Source organism: Hemicordylus capensis, chromosome 5 (genome assembly GCF_027244095.1).
Source record: "Hemicordylus capensis ecotype Gifberg chromosome 5, rHemCap1.1.pri, whole genome shotgun sequence".
Classification (NCBI taxonomy): Eukaryota; Metazoa; Chordata; class Lepidosauria; order Squamata; family Cordylidae; genus Hemicordylus; species Hemicordylus capensis.
Genome location: NC_069661.1, coordinates 40,385,575 through 40,404,473, shown reverse-complemented (window position 1 = coordinate 40,404,473; position 18,899 = coordinate 40,385,575). Strand labels below are relative to the sequence as shown.

Genomic DNA, 18,899 nt, shown 5'->3' with positions numbered 1-18,899 from the left:
GGAAGGAAAACAGGCTGATTTTCTATATCTATGTGCCCAACAGCAAAGAAGCAGGCAGTGTCTTCAGTTGTTTGTATTTAAGATTACTCCCCCCCCCCTTTACTTTTCCTGGAGTCCTAAGAATGACCCAAATGTTTCTGGGAAATGGAGTCTTTTCTGAGGCTGTGGCCATTGTAAGGTTGTTTGACCAACTGTAAATTCACCTAACAGTAGTATCAACATCTTGCCTGCATTTTATCATGTTGTCAACAAAGATATCATGGGAGTCTTTGTCAAATGCTTTGCTGAAATCAAGATTCAGTATGTTCTCTGTATTTTTATGACCTACTACATTAATAACACTGTTAAAAGGGGGTAATCTTAGTCTGCCATAACTTGTTGTTGACAAACCCATGGCTCCTAGTAATCATCACATTCTAAATGCTCATAGACCAGCTGCTTAATAATCTGTTGTAGGTTCTTGCCAGATATTGATGTCAAGCTGACCAGACTGTAATAAATCATTGTCAGATATTGGGGGAAAACAGAGGACCCTGCTCACATAGAGGTCCATGAGCATTTAAGCCCTGCAAAATTTTGAATTGGAGCCATTATCTCTGATCAGTGACTCTTGTAGAATCCATGTGGGGACAGACAGACAGACACAAACTTTCTTCTATTAACACTTACACCCCTTCTTTTATTAACACACACACACACACACACACCCTTTTTATTAACATATTTTTAAGGAGGAAAACAATGTGCATTTAGAAAATAATATTGTATTATGTATGCAGTTATTTTTAGTGGTGTACACGGAACGGGATTTGCGTTCCGTTCTGAGCTCAGAATGGAATGCAAATCCCCGCAACATTTCATCGGAACGATCAGTCGAGCCAGTTGTTCTGATGGAACGAGCTCTTGGTTTGAGTGTTCCGAGCAGGGGTGGGGCGGTGAGGGACAGTGAGGAGTGGGTAACCTTTAAAAATCATTACCTTGGTACTGCTTGCCCTGTGAGCAAATGGCTGCTGTGCGTGCACAGAGGCCAGAAGAGCACTGTAGATGGGGCAGCCTTTCCACGAGATTCAAGGCGGGGTGCCACTCCTCACGTCGGCTGGGAGATGCAAGTGGTAACCAGGCAATGATTGTTAACGGTACCTCTTGCCACCCGCCCTGGCACAACTTGGAACACTCAAAATGTTCCAACTTGGAATGAGGGCATTCCACGCGAGCTCAAATCAGACATTTCATTTTAACAGTGTTCTGTTTCAAGCTCAGAACACTCGAAACAACCAGTTTTGAGATGTAACGTTCCGAGCTTGGAACGTTCTACACATCCCTAGTTATTTTCCTTGGTTAGACAGAAAAAGAGTGAGGGAGGAAGGGTTGGAAATACTTTAGAATAGCTCAGAACGGTACTGAATATTGGTTCCCCTGAGAACTGTCTCCTAAAGAGTCCCATGAATGAACAAACACTTTACAGATATGCCCTATTTACAAGGATATCTTTCAACATACACATATATTTGCTTATCCAATACTAGATTTCTATATTTTAAAAGAAATATACCTTTGTTCTTGAGAAATACTGTGAAGGATTTTGATTTTTTACATTTATTGTGTTTTCAGGGAGCTATTTTGACAACTATGCTGGCTACAAGAAATTTTTCAGGTATGTTCCTGGTGCTACAAGTTGTTATATTGCTATTGGTGTATATCAAAATTGTCTCATCTTTGGATGTATCTGGGTGCCATGGTTTAGTGTTTTATACATATGATGTTTATCTCTCTGATGCATTGGCTAAGTTTAATTATGGTGAGATGAGAATTCTGAGTGGGCACATTATTACTTCCATGTTTCCTCCTTACTAATTTCTCACTTCTCTTCATGTTATAGTTGGTTGGACACAGAAAATTATCTGATGGCATTCCTTAGGACATGCAACCAGGAGACATTTTTCTAACATGCCGTATTAAGTTCTTCTCTGTTAGAACTGGAAAAAGATTTAGATACATGCAGGTCCATATTGAAGGCTTTTTTGTTGAATGGCAATTAATATTATGGTGTGTGTTACATTATTAATATTGGTCTACTTTGCTTTGTGGGTTTCTACTTTTTTTTGTCTGTGTTTTAATCGCGTCCTTTGGAAGAAGAGGAGTAACTTCAGAGCAAATGCTCCAACTTTTAATTTTATTTTCTCTTTTCATGAGAACATCACATTTGGCAGTATACCTACAACTGCTCTTAGGGGAAGGAAGCCCCAAAATACAATTTTGTAAATGGTTTTTAAACATGAAAGTTGATGGCATTGTAGCTAGGAAAGGATGCAGATTAAAAGCTTGTTCATCCATTCAAAACACTTTCCCACATAATATTCCCTGACTAATACCTAAACATGCTTTCTCATGGAGAATATAAGAAGTGTAAGTTAAGTGATCCATGGGCGCAGTTGCAGCTATACAGAGGTTATTCCCATGACTGACGCAACTACAAAATGTTCTGCACAACTAGTGGAAATTGCCACTGAGAGGCTGCTATTGCATCAGTGCGTAACACAGGCCATATTTTTCACACAAGCAAGTCCCCAAGGAATACATGGGTGGATCATGTGCGGAAGCATGTTGAGCATCTAAACCAGTACTTAGGCTCGATTAGATGACATGTTTCTCGTATGTCAAACTTTCTTTCTTGAATCCTTAAAGTGTTACAACTCCTAGAATCTTAGCTTGGTTATCTTGGTTATCTTGGTTATTCTCTTTCACAGAACCCCCTTATCATGACAATGAGGTATTTGTCAACTTGTGCAAAGTCTGTTGTATCTTAAACCATGGATTTGATTTTTATTTTTATTTTTTTACAACTGAGTACTCAAACTTAAGTCCTAGTGATTGACATGATGGGCAGTGATCCGTAAATGGTGTCAGAGCTGCCGTGAGGCAGGGAGCCTTCAGAGAGGTTGCGCTGAGGTTTAATGGGCTGGGCTGGGAGGGTGATAGGGAAGTGATATTTACTTCTCTCCCCTCCCCACAAAAAGCACTGTTCATTGCTAAAAATATGTCTATGAAGGCTGTTGCCCTGAAGAGGAACTACTCTGAAGGCTCTCTGCCTCAAGGCAGCTCGGACTCCATTAACAAATTACCCACGGCCTGTCATGTCAGCCAGTTCTCAGGTGAAGGCTCTAAAATGTCAAGGATTGGAAAGACTTCTGGCTGAAACACTGGAAAAGCCTCTGCCAGGCAGAACTGACAGTTCCATTTAATATGGACTATTGCAGGGGTGATCAACCTGTAGTACTCCAGGTGTTGCTGAACTACAACTCCCATCATCCCCAGCTACAATTTAGCAGCCTGCTTGGAATCCCAGCAGTCTAGAATCCCACAGGTTGGGAACTCATGGACTATTGGTTTAAATGTTGGTTTAAAATTATCTTTTTGAAAGACATTCAAAGGAATTAAATGCAGACAATTGAATGGCAATCCATGATGAAATGACACTTTAAAAAGCATTGTCATAACTCTTCATCTGCACAGTCATCTAGCTACATTTTGCTCTTCCTTTTGTTGAAAGAGACTACAGTGTAGATGGTATAGAGGCTCTTTTCTTTCTTCTGATTTGATGTTCCCAACAATTGGTGTACACCAGGAGTATTCATTTTTAAAGCAAATATTGGCAGTGAACATTAAAAAAAACTTCTACCCCAATATCTTCAAGTGCAGCCATTTATTTTGGCTCATATATGAGAACAGTTGCCACTTACTCCTTTTGGGCAAAATAGAGACCAAGTAAGTGGATAATGAAAAATTATTCAGGAGTGTGAAACCACCCCAAACTGAATGTATGGGGCAACACAATGGCAATGAGATTCTGTATAAATAGGTGTAAAATTATGCAAGTTTGTACAAAAAATTCTTACTCTGCATAGGGTCTGAAGGAGCAATGATTAACTACGAAAGAGATCTTGGGATTATAGTGGATAGCTCAATGAAAACATCAATTCAGTGTGCAGCAGCTGTGGAACAAGTGAATTCCATTCTAGGGATTATTTAGGAAAGGATTGACAATAGAACTGCTTGTATCATAATGGCATTGTACAGATCTGTTGGGCAGTCGCAGTTGTAATACTGTGTCTAGATTTGGTCACCCCATCTCAAAATGCTAGAGCTGGAGAAAGAGAAAGTGCTCCATGATCTATTCTGCACTGTGAGACAAATCTAAAGCATGTGAAGTTTTTGAGTTTAGAAGAATGGCAAGTGGAGGCATGACAGAGGTTTCTAAGATAATGTGAGTTGTGGAGAAAGAGGATAGAGAAAAGCTTTTCTTCCTCCATATTTTCAGAACTTGGAGCCATCCACTGAAACTGATTGGCAGGAGATTCAGGACAGATGAAAGAATGTACTTCATCACATCACTCATATTTATTGAATTCACTGCTACAATATGTGGTGATGGGCTAGCTTAGATGGCTTTAAATGAGGAATAGACAAATTAATGGAGGACAGGTCTATCAATGGCTCTTAGTCATGGTGGCTATATAGTACCTCCAGATTTAGAGGCAGTATACTGCTGTGCTGAATACCAGTTGCTGGGGAACAATTGTGGGGTAATCGTATTACCTTCATGCTAAGCTTTCGGAAGCATCCGGATGTCCACTTTGGGAAACAGTGCTAGAGTAGATGGCTTGATCCAACACAGCTTTTTTTACATTCTAAAGTTAACTGCTGCAATTGGGTCGCTGTTCTAGGGGCCAACATCTGCACATTTGCCAGCTGGTGACTGGGCCCCACTAGTAGAAATCCCACAGGGCATCTGATCATAGGATCATAGGAAGCTGCTATATACTGAGTCAGATCATAGGATCTAACTCAGTATTATCTACACAGACTGGCAGCGGCTTCTCCAAGGTTGCAGGCAGGAATCTCCCTTAGCCCTATCTTGAGGATGCCAGAGAAGAAACTTGGAATCTAGATGCTCTTCCCAGAGTGGCTCCATCCCCTAAGGGGAAGATCTTCCAGTGCTCACACATCAAGTCTCCCATTCATATGCAACCATGGTAGACCCTGCTTAGCTAAGGGGACAAGTCATGCTTGCTACCACAAGACCAGCTCTCCTCTCTCCAGGAGAGAGGATTCTGCATACAGAGAACTACCACAACCCTCAGGGATACAATCTACAAATCTTCTCTCTCTGCACACATAAAAGGTGCTGCATAAGGGTATGATCAAGACAAAAATCTGCCAGCATTTTTTACCATTTTGACCTTCTATACATGCTCTATCAAAAAAAGGAAAAATATTTGTTCATTCCTTCATTTCATTTGTGAATCAACCTGTTATCTTCTGCAATTGGATGGTTGAGGAGTAATGCAGGGCCAGGACTAAAACCTGGCTTTGTGCAACATCCCCAAATCTCTGGAGCAAACATTCCCCCTTCTACTTTGTGCATGAGAGTAGGAAGAGTTCTGCTTCTGATTAAGAGCAAGTCAGGACTGTAACTTGGATTCAGATCTTGGTTTATTTTGGAAATCTGGTTATGATAACTAGGATAACTCAGTTTGGATGTAATGAGCAATCTGTGCTTACTAGAATTGGAAATAGAATTCTTCCAAGACCTTGTGTTCAAAGGAGAGCGGGGAAGCATGTGCTCCCAAGTCTAGAAGACATCACACCAAAGCCAAGATTTAATCTTGGCTTCACATTACATCTGAACCAGCCTTTCTTTTTCCCTCCAAGTGTCTTTGTGTGGCATATGACTGCAGTTAGTTACTTTAAGCAAAAGTGACATTCAATTGTTGTGAGAGAGCACATCTAATTTCTGAGTTATTCATTATTATTATTATTGGAAAGCATGTTTTTTAAGTAACTTATCTGTAAAAATGTATTTATAAAAGTGTGTTATTTTTCCCTTTTTTGTTGTTCCTGTTATGTGGAATGTATGTTTCTTGTGAGGTAAGCCCCTCGGGAGCTGAAAGAAATTACTTTTTTCTTCAATCTCCTAAGCAATGTGCTGCCTGTCCAAAATCACTCTGGTTTCTTGTATGCTGTCTCAAGAAGGAACTATACATTATGAGGATCACATGATATTATCACACTGTGAGTTTCCCCTCCTCTGTTCCACTTCATCAGCTGCTGCTCACAGGGGCAAGGAAACTCACAGTGTGGTGACATCATATTTGCGTGGTAGACATTTCCAGGGAAGAAGATATGAGGAGATATGGGGTGCTGCTTTCGGCTGCAGCTAAAAGGCCTCTGTAATGTGTAGTTCCAGCCTCACTTCCATTTCTTTGGGTTTGGTTCTGATTTATGAGTAGGCCTTATTTAAATTTATTACCTTATACTTACCAAAAATTGGTGTTGAATGCATGTCAAATTTTTCATTCACAGTGTGACTGGTAGTATAACAATTAAAATTGGTGTGCTGTGAAGCAATTCTTTCATTGGAGATTTAACAAGGAATATGCTAAATATGTTTCCACTTCCTATTTATATAACAGGATACTTCAGAATGTCCATTTTACTTTAAAAGACACTTAAATGCTGTATCACAGTGTGGATTTCTGGCCTCATTCTCAGTAGTTACAGACCTATTGAGCAGCATACGTTTAATACAAATTACTGCATTGTGAAGTGCATTTTTATACTACAAATTTCCTTCACTGTTTCCCCCCCTGCCTCCCAACCACCCTGTGAGATAGGTCAGAATGAGGAATAACTGCTTGTTCAAGTGATTTTTATAGTGATTTTTATAGCTGAGGTAGAGTTTGAAGTTGGACTTCCCAAATCCAAATGTAACACTTCAGCCACCATGCCACACTTTGAAACAGTTGAGACTGAACTGCAAGGCCACATTCCAAATTTGTTCTTATCATTTTATTCCTGTTGATATATAACGAAATATAACCCAAAGAATTATCAAAAGCCTAACATACCCTCATTACATTCAAGCTAAAATGCCACAGGTTCGCCAAAGCGTAGTTATTAGGAAAGTGGTCGTCATTGTCATTTGTGCTTGTACCCACTCATTGTTTCAAATGTTTAAAAATGTGTGATCCAATTGTAGAAATATCAAAAATCCTATTGCTGCTGCAGCAGCAACAACACAGTACCACAAACCTTGATGTCACTTTTGTATAGTAAGGATAATGGCCGACATACCACAAAGTGCTCCATCTGCCTTGCAATGCAGCATTTAAAGGCCCCTTTTGTGCAACTGTGTTTATGCAATTGTGTGGTCTCTTGCACAACTCTGCAAACACTCTTTTGCAAGGCAGAAAGAACATTGTGAAGTATGTCAGCTATTGCCTCATTGTTTGGGCCAAATATTCAGCCTCCGTTATTGAAGACAGAGGCAGCATTTCCTTTCTTTATGGAACGTTTGTTCTTGAAATGTAAGTTCCGTCTCTGCAATGGTGGGGTAAATATTATGAGCAAGGACCACATGATTCTGTAAGAGTGGTGGAGGGATTTGCACATGGCTCCTTTGCACATTCCTTCCGCCTTGGAAAAAAGATGACTTAAACTGGAAAATCATCTGTCACATTGTTTGTGCAGATATACACACATACTGCCCATGTTGGATATTGCCTTGTACATGCTGTACGCAGCTTGTAAATGTATGAGTTGGTCCTGTTTCCCCTTTCTATTCAGAGCAACATAGCTGAAGTGCACGTTGAACAATTCTTATTCATACCAGGATTATTATATTTGTAGTTGACAATGTGCTGTGATATTGAAACACATTTCTTCAAAGTACCTTGTTAAAATATAGTTCATTGATTGATTACTTTGAAAATCATTTGTTTTTCAAAATGTCCACAACATATTTTCAAACGCAAGAATATTATTACTCAAGGTTACTCTTAATTTGCAATACAATGATGGTATCTACCCAGAATAATTTCTGAAACAGCAATAGCTTGTTTAAAACATTGGTTGTTATTAGAAACTATATCTTACCCTAATCTTTTCCTCACAGCTTATAATGTGATACACACTGTGTGTACACTAGAGCACCCTAGCATAAAGTTGAAAACCAGGACGCTGGCCATCTGTGCAGCATCTTCCTAATTCTGGCTCCCTTTCTGAAAAATTCTGAGAACAATCCACCAAACATCATTAATAACTTTCAGCCTGTTCAATGGGACTTGCGTCCAAGAAAATGTTGTAGAGTAGGTGCACCCAACATAATCTGGATGGAGCTGAGTGAATTATGACAAGCTATCAAAGATGGCTTTCAGTATCCAGATGGTGATTTAAATACTTCAGATCAAATAAATCACTTCCTTCCTCTGTACAGAGTGACACAGTCCATCAGATTCTCTTTTACCACACGACAACCCTAGATGTTACACATTTATCAATCCACTGATATAAATCGATCCCTTTCCCAGTATGATCAATACTGTAACTTGATGCTAATATAACCAGCCGGACACTTTTTTCAGTATTCTATCACATAGCTAATAAGTAGTATTGTCATTCCTACAAATCACTCTGCACTACCACTAATTTTAAGTCTCTATGCAGTATATTGCATCTCTCACAGTCTGATCTTCTCCATGTTGCTTAGAAGTCACTCCCACTGGGCAACATCCAGTCATAACTGAATTCCATTGAAATTAATGAGCCTTCGATTAGTCATGACTAATTTATCCCATTAATTTTGATGGTGCTTAGTCATGAGTAAGTAGTCTCGATGTTGCTCACAGGTTCAGTGGGACTTACTCCCATGTAAATGTGCATGGAGTGGCAGCTTCAAATGGAAAGACTTCCTACATGCACATGATCCTGTCCTTCAGTCATTTAAACAGATAGGTAACTCAGTGCATATGTTTAAACTCTGGGTGGCAGTGATGAATTATTTATTACTTTTGTCCCTGATACCAAAATTACATGGGACATGAACTGTTTGTCTTTCAGAACAGTACCTAGTTGTTTCAGGATCTTCATGTGCAGAAGGATATCTTTGTGTGTGCACACAACAAATGACCTGAAATTGATCTAGTAATATGCTGTGTGGAGGTTTGATTTTATGTGGTAGTACACCCTTATTACGGTTATTGGTATATGCCTAGAATAGATTCAAAATAAGAACTTCACGGAGAAAACAATGGTATGTTGACACATAAGGGGACTTAAATGTAAAATTGACACTTTTCAGGTAATAAATATTAAAGAGCGAGGAAACAAAAAATAACCTTTTGTGTTTCATTGCTGCTGAATTATGTCAGCTGATTTTACCCCCTTTCTTTTCAATTTATAGCAGCCAAGAGTTTACTGAAGAAACCTGATGGAGTAAAGGTAGGCTACAAATACCAAGGAGACCTCACAATATGTCTCATTCATGGTTCATTATGGTGTTATTTTCTAAATTGTCTTTTTTTGGTACTGGAATAACTAGTCCTCTTCTTAAAAAAATAGATTTTTTTTCCATTTTAAAAAAGGGGGTATGAATATGTTTAATTGAAGTTTGCAACTGATCATGAAGCAGCCATATTGGAATGGTGTTCTTGTGTCTTTTACATTCCATTTGAATCAGTGGGATGTTGGAAGATTACCACAAGTTTTGGCTTTCCTTGAGCTGTGTTCTGCCAGATGTCATTGGTGTGTTTTAGCATAAGTCAGGGAATTTAAGACTTCAGCTAATAAGTGCAGACTGAAAAAGCGATATTGGTAAGAATAGAGCAATGTCACAGTTTTCCTAGATGATTTAGATCTCCTAGAGGGAAGAGGACCATAGCTCATAGTAGGGCACATGCTTTGCATGCACCAAGTCCCAGGTTCACTCCTGACATCTTGTAGGATTGGGAAGGACCTTGCTTGAAACTGTGGAGGGTCACTGCCAGTCACTGTTGACAATACTGACCTAGATAGACCAAGAGTCTGGCACAGAGTAAGGCAGCTTCCTAAACACATGCCACCAGAATTCTGTAGGAGAGATGCTTCACAACTTAATGTTCTAGATGAATATTTTGAAAAAGAGCCAAGGAACAGTGTAATTTATCACTGAAAAAGTTTTGTCTTTTTTCTCCAGAGGACTTGTCAATTTTAAATAAAACATCCCAGCTATCTTTAGAAAATGTACCGTTTTCCCCTTCTGTTTTGCTAGATTTGGAATATGTCTTTGACCTCAGCGTTTATTCTTGCAGTTTTTTTCCTGAAACTGATATGCACTTTAACTATGTAATGTACAGTATGTTTGTCTTGGACTCATTACATTTATGATTTTTCACATTTCATGTGAAAGCACCCTAGCAACCTAGGTCCAGCAAATCTACATTACAATTCACCAGAGCCAGCATGATTCTTCCGTGGACCCGACACATATCCCAAGATTAGATGGACCTATTTTACTATATTACTTGATGTGCTGGGGAAGTGCAGGGTTTATATCTCACGTCAGAATGTGAATCAGGTCATTTGGAGGTTATATGAGAAGTGGTCCAAAGGGAACCTAATCCATTCCAGTGGAATAAAGTGACTGCTTGTACTCCTCACTACTGAATGCTTTCTGAAGTTATCTCAAATGTTTTTCAGTTCAGATGGATTTTGTTTCATTCAGTGCCATGTTCTCTTGCAGATCTGTAACTGTCTGTCAAAATTGGGTTTTTTAAAAGTGGTGATGTTGCTGGCATCCGTTGCCAGCACTTGCAAATCTGCTAGCTTGACAATCAAAATTCTCTAATGTGCTCATAGGCATTTGACATGGTGGGTGGGGAATATGTACCTTTTCAATGTACAAGTATTTGTTTTCACTAATCTTCTCACGTAGAAGATTTCACTCTCATTCAGAATATTCCCTGACGCTGCATATTAGGCTATTTAAAAACAACAACCAAAAATTATACTGTTCTCCATGCATTGATGCTTCAAATCCAACCAGTCACATTTTCTTCTTTTCCTTTCTTTCTGACTGGTCATTCAGAAAAGGAAGTCCAGTTCGAGTGTTCAGATGATGGTGAGGATCTTTATCTGCCAGATTTTTCCTCCTATGAAACGTTCACACGTAGAAATGAAATAGTTGCGTTTATTTCTGTTAACGTAACGTAAGAAGCTGCAAGACTTTAAAATGCAGGCTTGTGACTTCTGTGCCAAATGAGTGTTACGTGACATCCTGAATGGTTTGTAATTCTTCTAGAGCAAGGTCATAGACTGTACAAATATCAGTGTGAAGTAGATACAACATTGGCCAGTGGAGCTATTCTATAATAGTACTGTTGTTTTTGAAAGCCTTCCATATATTTGCTATAATTTCCTTTGTATTAAAAGCAGATGGGATTTCTAAAAATGTAGCATGGCTATATGACTATCCCTTCAAATATTCTTAGAGGAATTTATAATAATATGAAAAGTTAAAACACTTGAACTATTACGGGAGTCAGTGCCTGATTCTTTTGGATATTGGGCAATATTTGCAACAAACAACAAAAGATGATCTCTCTGTGCACCACACACACACACTTCTTCCCCCTAAATACCACTGTGAGTACCAAATGTTTTTATGAATTCCAGCATTTAATGGAGCTCATATCAGTGATGTATAATGCATTCCATATACAAGATCTCCGTTTCCCTTTTTGAAAGTTCACACTTTCAGAAGATTGCTGCTCTTTTTCCTAGCTGTTGTTTTGCTGTACAATAGTGAAGTTCTCATAGCATGATGTTAGAGCTGGAGATCCACATTCACAAATATGCCAGGCCAAGGCAGAGCACAAATAAGATTGCGACTACACACCATGCAGTAGTGTATGCATTCTGTAAATTTAAGATCAGCATGGAGAAAAATGTAAAGCAACCAAGTGGAAATGGGCTGGGGGTGGGGGAAGATTTCCAGTTTGTTTTGCATCTGGCTAAATGGCAAACCTAACACAAAGCCTAATTGCCAGTTTTCCTGAAAAGCTTTCCTCATCATATCTCTCTTTGAAACCCAATATATGCTTATGCTCTCAACATTCATCCTCCGCGTGACTGGACCTCCTAACTGTGTGAAAAGGGTAAGAACATACAAAGAGCCTTGATAGATTAGGCCAGGGTCTATCTAGTCCAGCATCCTGTTTACCACAGTGGCCCAGTAGATGCCTCTGAGAAGCCCACAATCAGGAGATGAAGGACTGGGCCAAAGCCAATCTGCTTTGCAATCCCTGATGTCTCCAGGTAGGGCTGAGAGAGACTCCTGCTAGAAATCTTGGAGAGCTGCTGCCAGTCAGAATAGACAATACTGAGCTAGAGGGACCAATGGTCTGATTCAGCATACATAAGCTTCCCGTGTTCCTATGAAGGCATGCCCCCTCTCCTGATGTTGCTCCCCTGTTACTGGTGCCTCTGAACCTGGAGGTACCCTATAGCCATCAAGACTAGTAACCATTCTTAGACAAGTCAATGGAAGACAGGTGCAAGTCCGTTTTAAAGCCATTCAAGCTAGTGGCCATCACCACATCTTGTGGCAAAAAATGTGCTGTGTGAAAGTCACCATCTTATATGTTTGGTGGTTAATCTTCAGTTCTGGAAAGATGAGGGAAAAATACCACTATCAAGTCTGGTACTGCAACTAGAACATAAAGATTGCTATGCTAGATCAGTACAACCACAGTTTCCAGGACACGGTCTGTGGGCACATAATATAGCCCACATTGGTGAAGCTAAGCAGATCTAGATCTGGCAAGTGCCTCGATGGGTGACTACCTGAGAACCCCGTGTACACTGCTCTGAGTTCAATAATGGAAGAAAGGCAGGAGATATATTTGTAATTGATAAATAAACCATCCGGCTTAACATTCTGCCCAATGCCTGTAGCCAGAAAGAGGGGAAAAAGCAACCCATAGTGTTGGACTCAAAGGGCAGTTTCCCCCCTTGAATGATGAAAAATCATTTTGGTGAATGGCAAATTTTGAATTCTGCCTGGTTCTACAGAAGTGAACTTCAGACAATTTCAAGGGTAACAGAATCAGGCATGTTTCCACTTTTTCAATGCCTGTAGCCATAAGCAAATTTCCAAGCTGATATTTATATATAGCCACTGGCAAGAGAATATCTTCTACTACAAGGCCATATTTTTACAGTGTCTGAAACACTAAATATGTCAGTAATGGTATCAGAATTCCTGGACATTGTTTCCATTTTCAACATACTTTGCACATTTCAGACACTATAATATTCAAGAGTTTTGTAAAAATACATCCTTATACTAGGATACTGTATGTTCTCTTGCCAGTGGTCATATAAAATAACAACATGAAAATTTGCTTATGGCTACAGTCATTGAAAAAGTGGTAACACAACTGATTCTGTTATCCTTGGAATTGCCTCTTAATTTGCCAGAAAAGTGTATCAGTATGTATAGAAGGAGCAGTCCAGCCAGCTACATTAAAATCAGTGGTGATTTTGTCATCCTGCTGACTTCAGTGGGAGGTGGATTGCGGCTGGTATATTTGCAAGAAGGGTCACACTGACACGCACACTATGTTAAGATGGTTAGTGCTTATGACAGAAATAATGTTGTGCTGCAATTTCCTCTGTGCATGTATTTGTTTGGTTGGTTTTTTGTTTTTGCTTTGGAAACAGAGAAAATGCGCATTGAGTACCAAAATGTTTAGTGTTTATCTCTGCACCCCCAAACAAATAGGATGCACCCAGCTTCTAGAGCCATCCAAATATATATATGACGGGTTTCAACAAAAGTCACCAAATTCCTCTGTAGTATCCTGAACTCTATAGTGCAGTATACATGAACAAGCATTTTTCTTTTGATCTTGGAAATGGTTGAGCTTGGCAAGCATTCTGCAAACTCAAGAAAAATGTATTATGGGAGCAATTCAGCAACTTCACTTTGGTCCTCCTCCATTTCCGCTGTCAAAATGACATGCATGGATGGGGTTACCTCCCTTTAGTTTAGAGGGCTACACTTCTGTGGTTCTTCGCACACATTATGGGCAGATCCCTGTGTGTTTCTAGGCAAGGACTATGAAGTTTTTCTTTAACCAAAAAAAAAGCATTGTTAAGGCTTGTGACCTTCAAAGGACCTCTGCCTCCTGGTGTTGCAGTGAACATTTTGAGCTCATCTTCTGTCTGAGAAGTTTTCTTCCAGAGATGGAAGTTGCTTGAGTGATACTTGATATTTTATTCCTGCTCAAGATTTTCATATTTTCTCCGTTTGTGTGTGGTCATTTTCTTTTTCTCCTATTTTTGGAATGCTAATCCTGTTGACGATCAAGTTGTACTCATGTTGAGTTTTTTTGGCTTGGGGTTTTGTTGTGTTTGATTATTTTTTGCTTGAGAATGAGTCATTTTCCTTTTTATAGAAAAAATATAAATGGCTTTTTTTGTTTTTTGCATGTACGATTCTCGTAATTCCAAATTAAATCTAACCAACATTCAGTATGAAGAAATTATGTTTTTTCTGATGGAGGTTGGGGGGTTCCTGAATAAAACTTTGGTGTATAGTATGTATTTATAAAAAGGGCTGAAGATAATTACTTTATAATTACATATGGTATTTATGAATAAGAAGTCCCCATGCATACAGCACACCAAGCATCTGGGTGTTTGAAAATTCCTTCTTAATGTATATCACACACAGTGCTATTGGTTCTAGTTGAACAATTGCACAAATGTAGCTTTAATACCAGTCTGTTGAGTGAATGTGGATTGCAGCATCAGTGCCTCTTTAGAACTCTAAGTTACATGTTCGAACAATTACAGGCTTCTCTTTAACATAGTCAGTTCTATTCAGGTCTGCAGCATTTTTGATGAGCATCACTTATTTAAAAAAATGCATCTTCAGTGTCATAGGAGGTGACACTGAGCACATTCAGTCATGCTGCATTACTTAAGCTTAACAGGTATAGATATACTCAGTAATCTGCATGGGAGGCCAATGGACCTAACACAGTACACATATTAAAAATGATTCTAAATGTTTAAGATTTTAATTCTTTATTTATTTATCTTAAAATACTTTTTTTGCTTTTCTGTTATGAAAAGCTTCCAAAGCAATTCTTTGAATGGTCAGCTAGGGAAAGGAGAAAAAAACTTTATGCTTCCATTCTTGTTTTCCTTTCATGTATAATGATTTACCTTCTCTGTTATTTGTGTCAGTGGAGCAGTAAATATTCTGTATTGTTGATTAGCTGAACTTTCTATCTACTTTGTATGAAACTGAATTGTTTTTCTTATTGCTTCTGTTACAACTAGAACTGATTAACCAGTTGTGAAGCTTTTCATCAGAAAACATAATGGCAACTTCTTCTCCCACCTTTTCTTATAGTCAAATTTGACTTCATTGTTGACGGAAAAATCTAACTGTTGGCCAGCATCCTGACTAAGGCTGCACTTGCACAAGGCTGTTGAGCTAGCTACTTGCACTGAGTCTGGAGGTGCACAAAGTGTGGCGTTGCACAGCCTTGTGTGTTTTACAGGGAACCTTTGAACAAGAGTACAATTCTGAAATTCCTCATGATTTAGCACAGCTTACATGATCTTCTTGTGCTAGCACAACTTTGTTGTACAAGCACTATGTTGGTCAGGATGATGGCCATAAAATATTCTGCTTATCTACATTACATCTAAGATAACTGATGCCTAAGTGCAAGTGAGTTTTAAAAACAACTATAAGAAGTGAATTCTTACTTTCTTTTTTGGTCACAGTTCAATTTATTTATCATTTCCATGGGATCATGTATGGCTATACAGTATAGTTTTTACTTACTTCAGCCACCACCATGGTGTAAGTTAGGTTGAGAGAGAATAATTGCCTCACAGGCCAACCAAACACTTTTGTACCTTAGAAGGCTTCTCTCATGAACATATGCTATCCTTTTTGTAAATCATGTTAACACAGTCTTTCAAGCATGTGGCATTATTGTCTTTGAAAGTATATAAATGTTCTGACCAATAGTAAGCCAGATTTCACCTTAAATTGCTGGTATTATTGCCCAGAATAGGGAGTGATCAATCCTCCTTCCTGCAATGACTTGAAAAAATATTGGATCACACACAGATGAGCTACATTTACTTGTAAGCTAGAGTTTTTGAAATTCTGTTGACTAATGGCAAGTGAATTGCAGTTGTATGCAAAGAAAGAGCAGTAAATTGTATTGTGCTGTAATATTCAGTCCTAACTTGGGAAATGGTGACTGTATTTTGAAAATGGTGGACTTGTCTACTTCTAACATTTCTGTTCTGCCTATATATGTGGAGTCTGGGAGACATTATTTATAGCAAAGTTGGATACATGTGTTTCACCTGAAATACAAAATGTGTTTCAGTGTAAATGTACCAAGTAAGCAGCAGCTTGAGATTCACATGACTAAAACTAATCTATGAATCTTCAGTGCAGTTGACTCCCAAACTAAACTCAAACCAGGTACATGTTGTTTAATCATGCGGCATGTAGATTCAGGAGGTGGCAAATCAGTCTTTGGAAATGTAGGCCTATTCTCTTTAAACTCTGCATTAATTCCATATTGCTTGGTTTTAGCTAATTTTAGAGAATCACTTGTAATACAGCTGAAACCATGAATAATCTATACAGCATCTCCTTAGAGCATTTGAACTGTACTGGGAGACGCTGCTATAGTTCCTTATCAAATCTGTTGTCATTGTTCTTTTTGGTTTTATAAATTCATTCCTCTGTAAGTCTTTATCTCCATATCTATATCTATATATAGGTGTTCTATATAGTGAGATATAGATACGATTATCTGCTGAGAAGTCTAAGGCTTGTCTGTTTCTATTTTCTGCATTACCTACAGATAAACAACAAAACCAACGTGGTAACCAGCCCCAAAGAAAATATCCCTACCCCGGCGCTGGTATACCTGGATTTTTCCTTTAACTTGCCTTTTAATTCCATTTCTGGTGGTCTCTCCCACCCCTACCCCGGTTTTCTTTCTGTTTCTTTTACTCTTTGTTCGCTCTCTAAAATTCTAAAGCACTTTCCCTTTATTTTGGGTACTGGGGATTGTGTTTCTTTCCCTTTTTCTTTTCTTTTCTTTCTTTTAATAAATCGGCAGTTCATTGTGAAACAGTGTGTTTCTAATTAGCCAATGTGACATAGGAAATGGATGTAGTTGTGCCAGTGGCATTGGTAGCCATAGCAGAATTTCTTTGCATGCTGTGTTAGAAAGCGAGTAGAATGCGCTTTTGTGTTGCCCTTAGCTCTTTGCCTGATGAGTATTTTGGTATTTATAAATGAATCTTAAACAAAAATAAATCTTTAAAATGAGTGTCAAAGTCAAGGAGAGCTAACAAGATTATTGCTAGGCAACAACCAAGTAGACCTTATTCAGCTTCTCATTCCGTTTCTCAGAAAACCCAGCAGGACTTTGCAAGACATCACTTACTGGGATCAAGAGGCATCTAGTCCTAAAGCTTGTTATGAGCCACAGCTATCCTTCAGTATATAGGAATCATTATTCCATAATAGGCTCTGCAGGGAATGTATAACTAATGAGTTAGGCTATTTATATCATAACCTTACTTCTGTTAGTTCAGATTTCTCAGGGCTGTGCAGCAAAGCTTCAAAATTAAATCTTGCCACTTAATTACTAGTCATCGTAAGGGACATCCCATCTTCCATGTTTTGGTAAATAGCTTAGAAGAAATGCCTTTTCATCTTTTAAGATACTTGAGGACAAAATGTACTTCCAGATTGGGTGAATGAAAGTCCTCTTGAATTAACTCCTAAGTGCTCTAAAAAGCACTGATTTCTAAATTATCCTACTGGGAGTTCCTTAGATACCCATACATGAATTGTGGAACTCTTTAAATATATACTAAAATGAAACAATGTGCCTCAGTACCACAATCTCTAGCAACATTTTTGCAGATGTCTGAAATGGCACCATCTAATCTCTGTGGTGCAAAATGGATCCTAGGTTGTCAATATCTTATGCACTTCTAGAGCTGTTTTATGCTTATAATTCCTCCCCCAACACACACACTTTTGAAATTCCTGATCAGCCCCTTGTGATCTCTTTTCCCTGTAGTCAATTATTTATTTATTGAAGATACTTATACCCAAATTTTCCAAAAAGCAGGGGAGGGTTCCATAAAAAAGGTGGCCAGCCATTTAATTTGGGACATTGTGAAACTATAAATGCCTCTGTAGATCTCCAGAGCTTCAAAGCCCTGCATGTGTTAAATCATGAATAAGGTCTTTGCATGCTGCTGTGTTAGATATGATAGTCTTTCTTGCTGGCTTGCCAGTTTCCTCCTTTGACAGCATCAAACATTGCTTTAGCTCTTGTCAGTGCTTAGCACTTATCATCTAGCTCTTATCATTCTCGTTCTCGTTCTCACTAGTGAGGAAACTATTTACCGAGAACTGTTTTCTCTTTCTATTTTGTTCTCACTCAGGAGCCCCAAACTACCGTAATCCACAACCCTGATGGAAATAAGGTATTCAGAACGAACCACCACTGTTCTGCTCTTTCAGATTCCACATTTCATTCAGTATTACAAGCCACAATGTGTGCATTACATTGGCCTTCACTAGGAAATTCCACCTGGTCTTCACTAGTATAGTGAAGCCTATGGAAGACCGTTTCAGTCATGAACTGAACTGGAGGCGGTCTGACCCATGATCGAACCGAGCTGAGCCCAGTCCGTGGCAGACCAGTCTGGTGGTTCAAGAGGCAGTGTTTATAAAGGGGAATCCCGTGAGAGTTCCCTTTTACAAGCAAAGGGGTGGGGGGAATCCTTGAAAGGTCTTCTAAGAGGACTGGGAGGGGCAGTGAGAGGGCACCTTTAAAAGTAGATTAAAGTTCTTACCAGCCTGGCACCAGAGGCTGCCACCACTCCTCAAAGCCCCCCTGGCACAGCCCAAGTGCACAGCACTCCCTCCAGCAACTCTCCAGCACGGCGGTGGCACAGTTCCGGCCTTTCTGGGTGCACGCAGGCCACACAAATGGCCTCCACACATC

At 39.1% G+C, this 18,899-nt stretch overlaps 1 protein-coding gene across 10 annotated transcripts in view; it reads left to right on the top strand.

The window, feature by feature from the left end:
* CAMK2D (calcium/calmodulin dependent protein kinase II delta) overlaps positions 1-18,899 on the top strand; it is a 208,939-nt gene that overhangs the window by 150,159 nt on the left and 39,881 nt on the right. For 4 of the 10 annotated variants that reach the window (XM_053251680.1, XM_053251683.1, XM_053251679.1 and 1 more), the window contains exons 12-16: positions 1,612-1,654; positions 9,242-9,279; positions 10,904-10,936; positions 16,728-16,787; positions 18,334-18,375. In XM_053251680.1, the coding sequence (XP_053107655.1) occupies positions 1,612-1,654; positions 9,242-9,279; positions 10,904-10,936; positions 16,728-16,787; positions 18,334-18,375 (216 nt within the window). The remainder of the gene's footprint in view (positions 1-1,611; positions 1,655-9,241; positions 9,280-10,903; positions 10,937-16,727; positions 16,788-18,333; positions 18,376-18,899) is intronic. The other 6 variants (XM_053251682.1, XM_053251681.1, XM_053251684.1 and 3 more) reach the window with 3 other exon arrangements.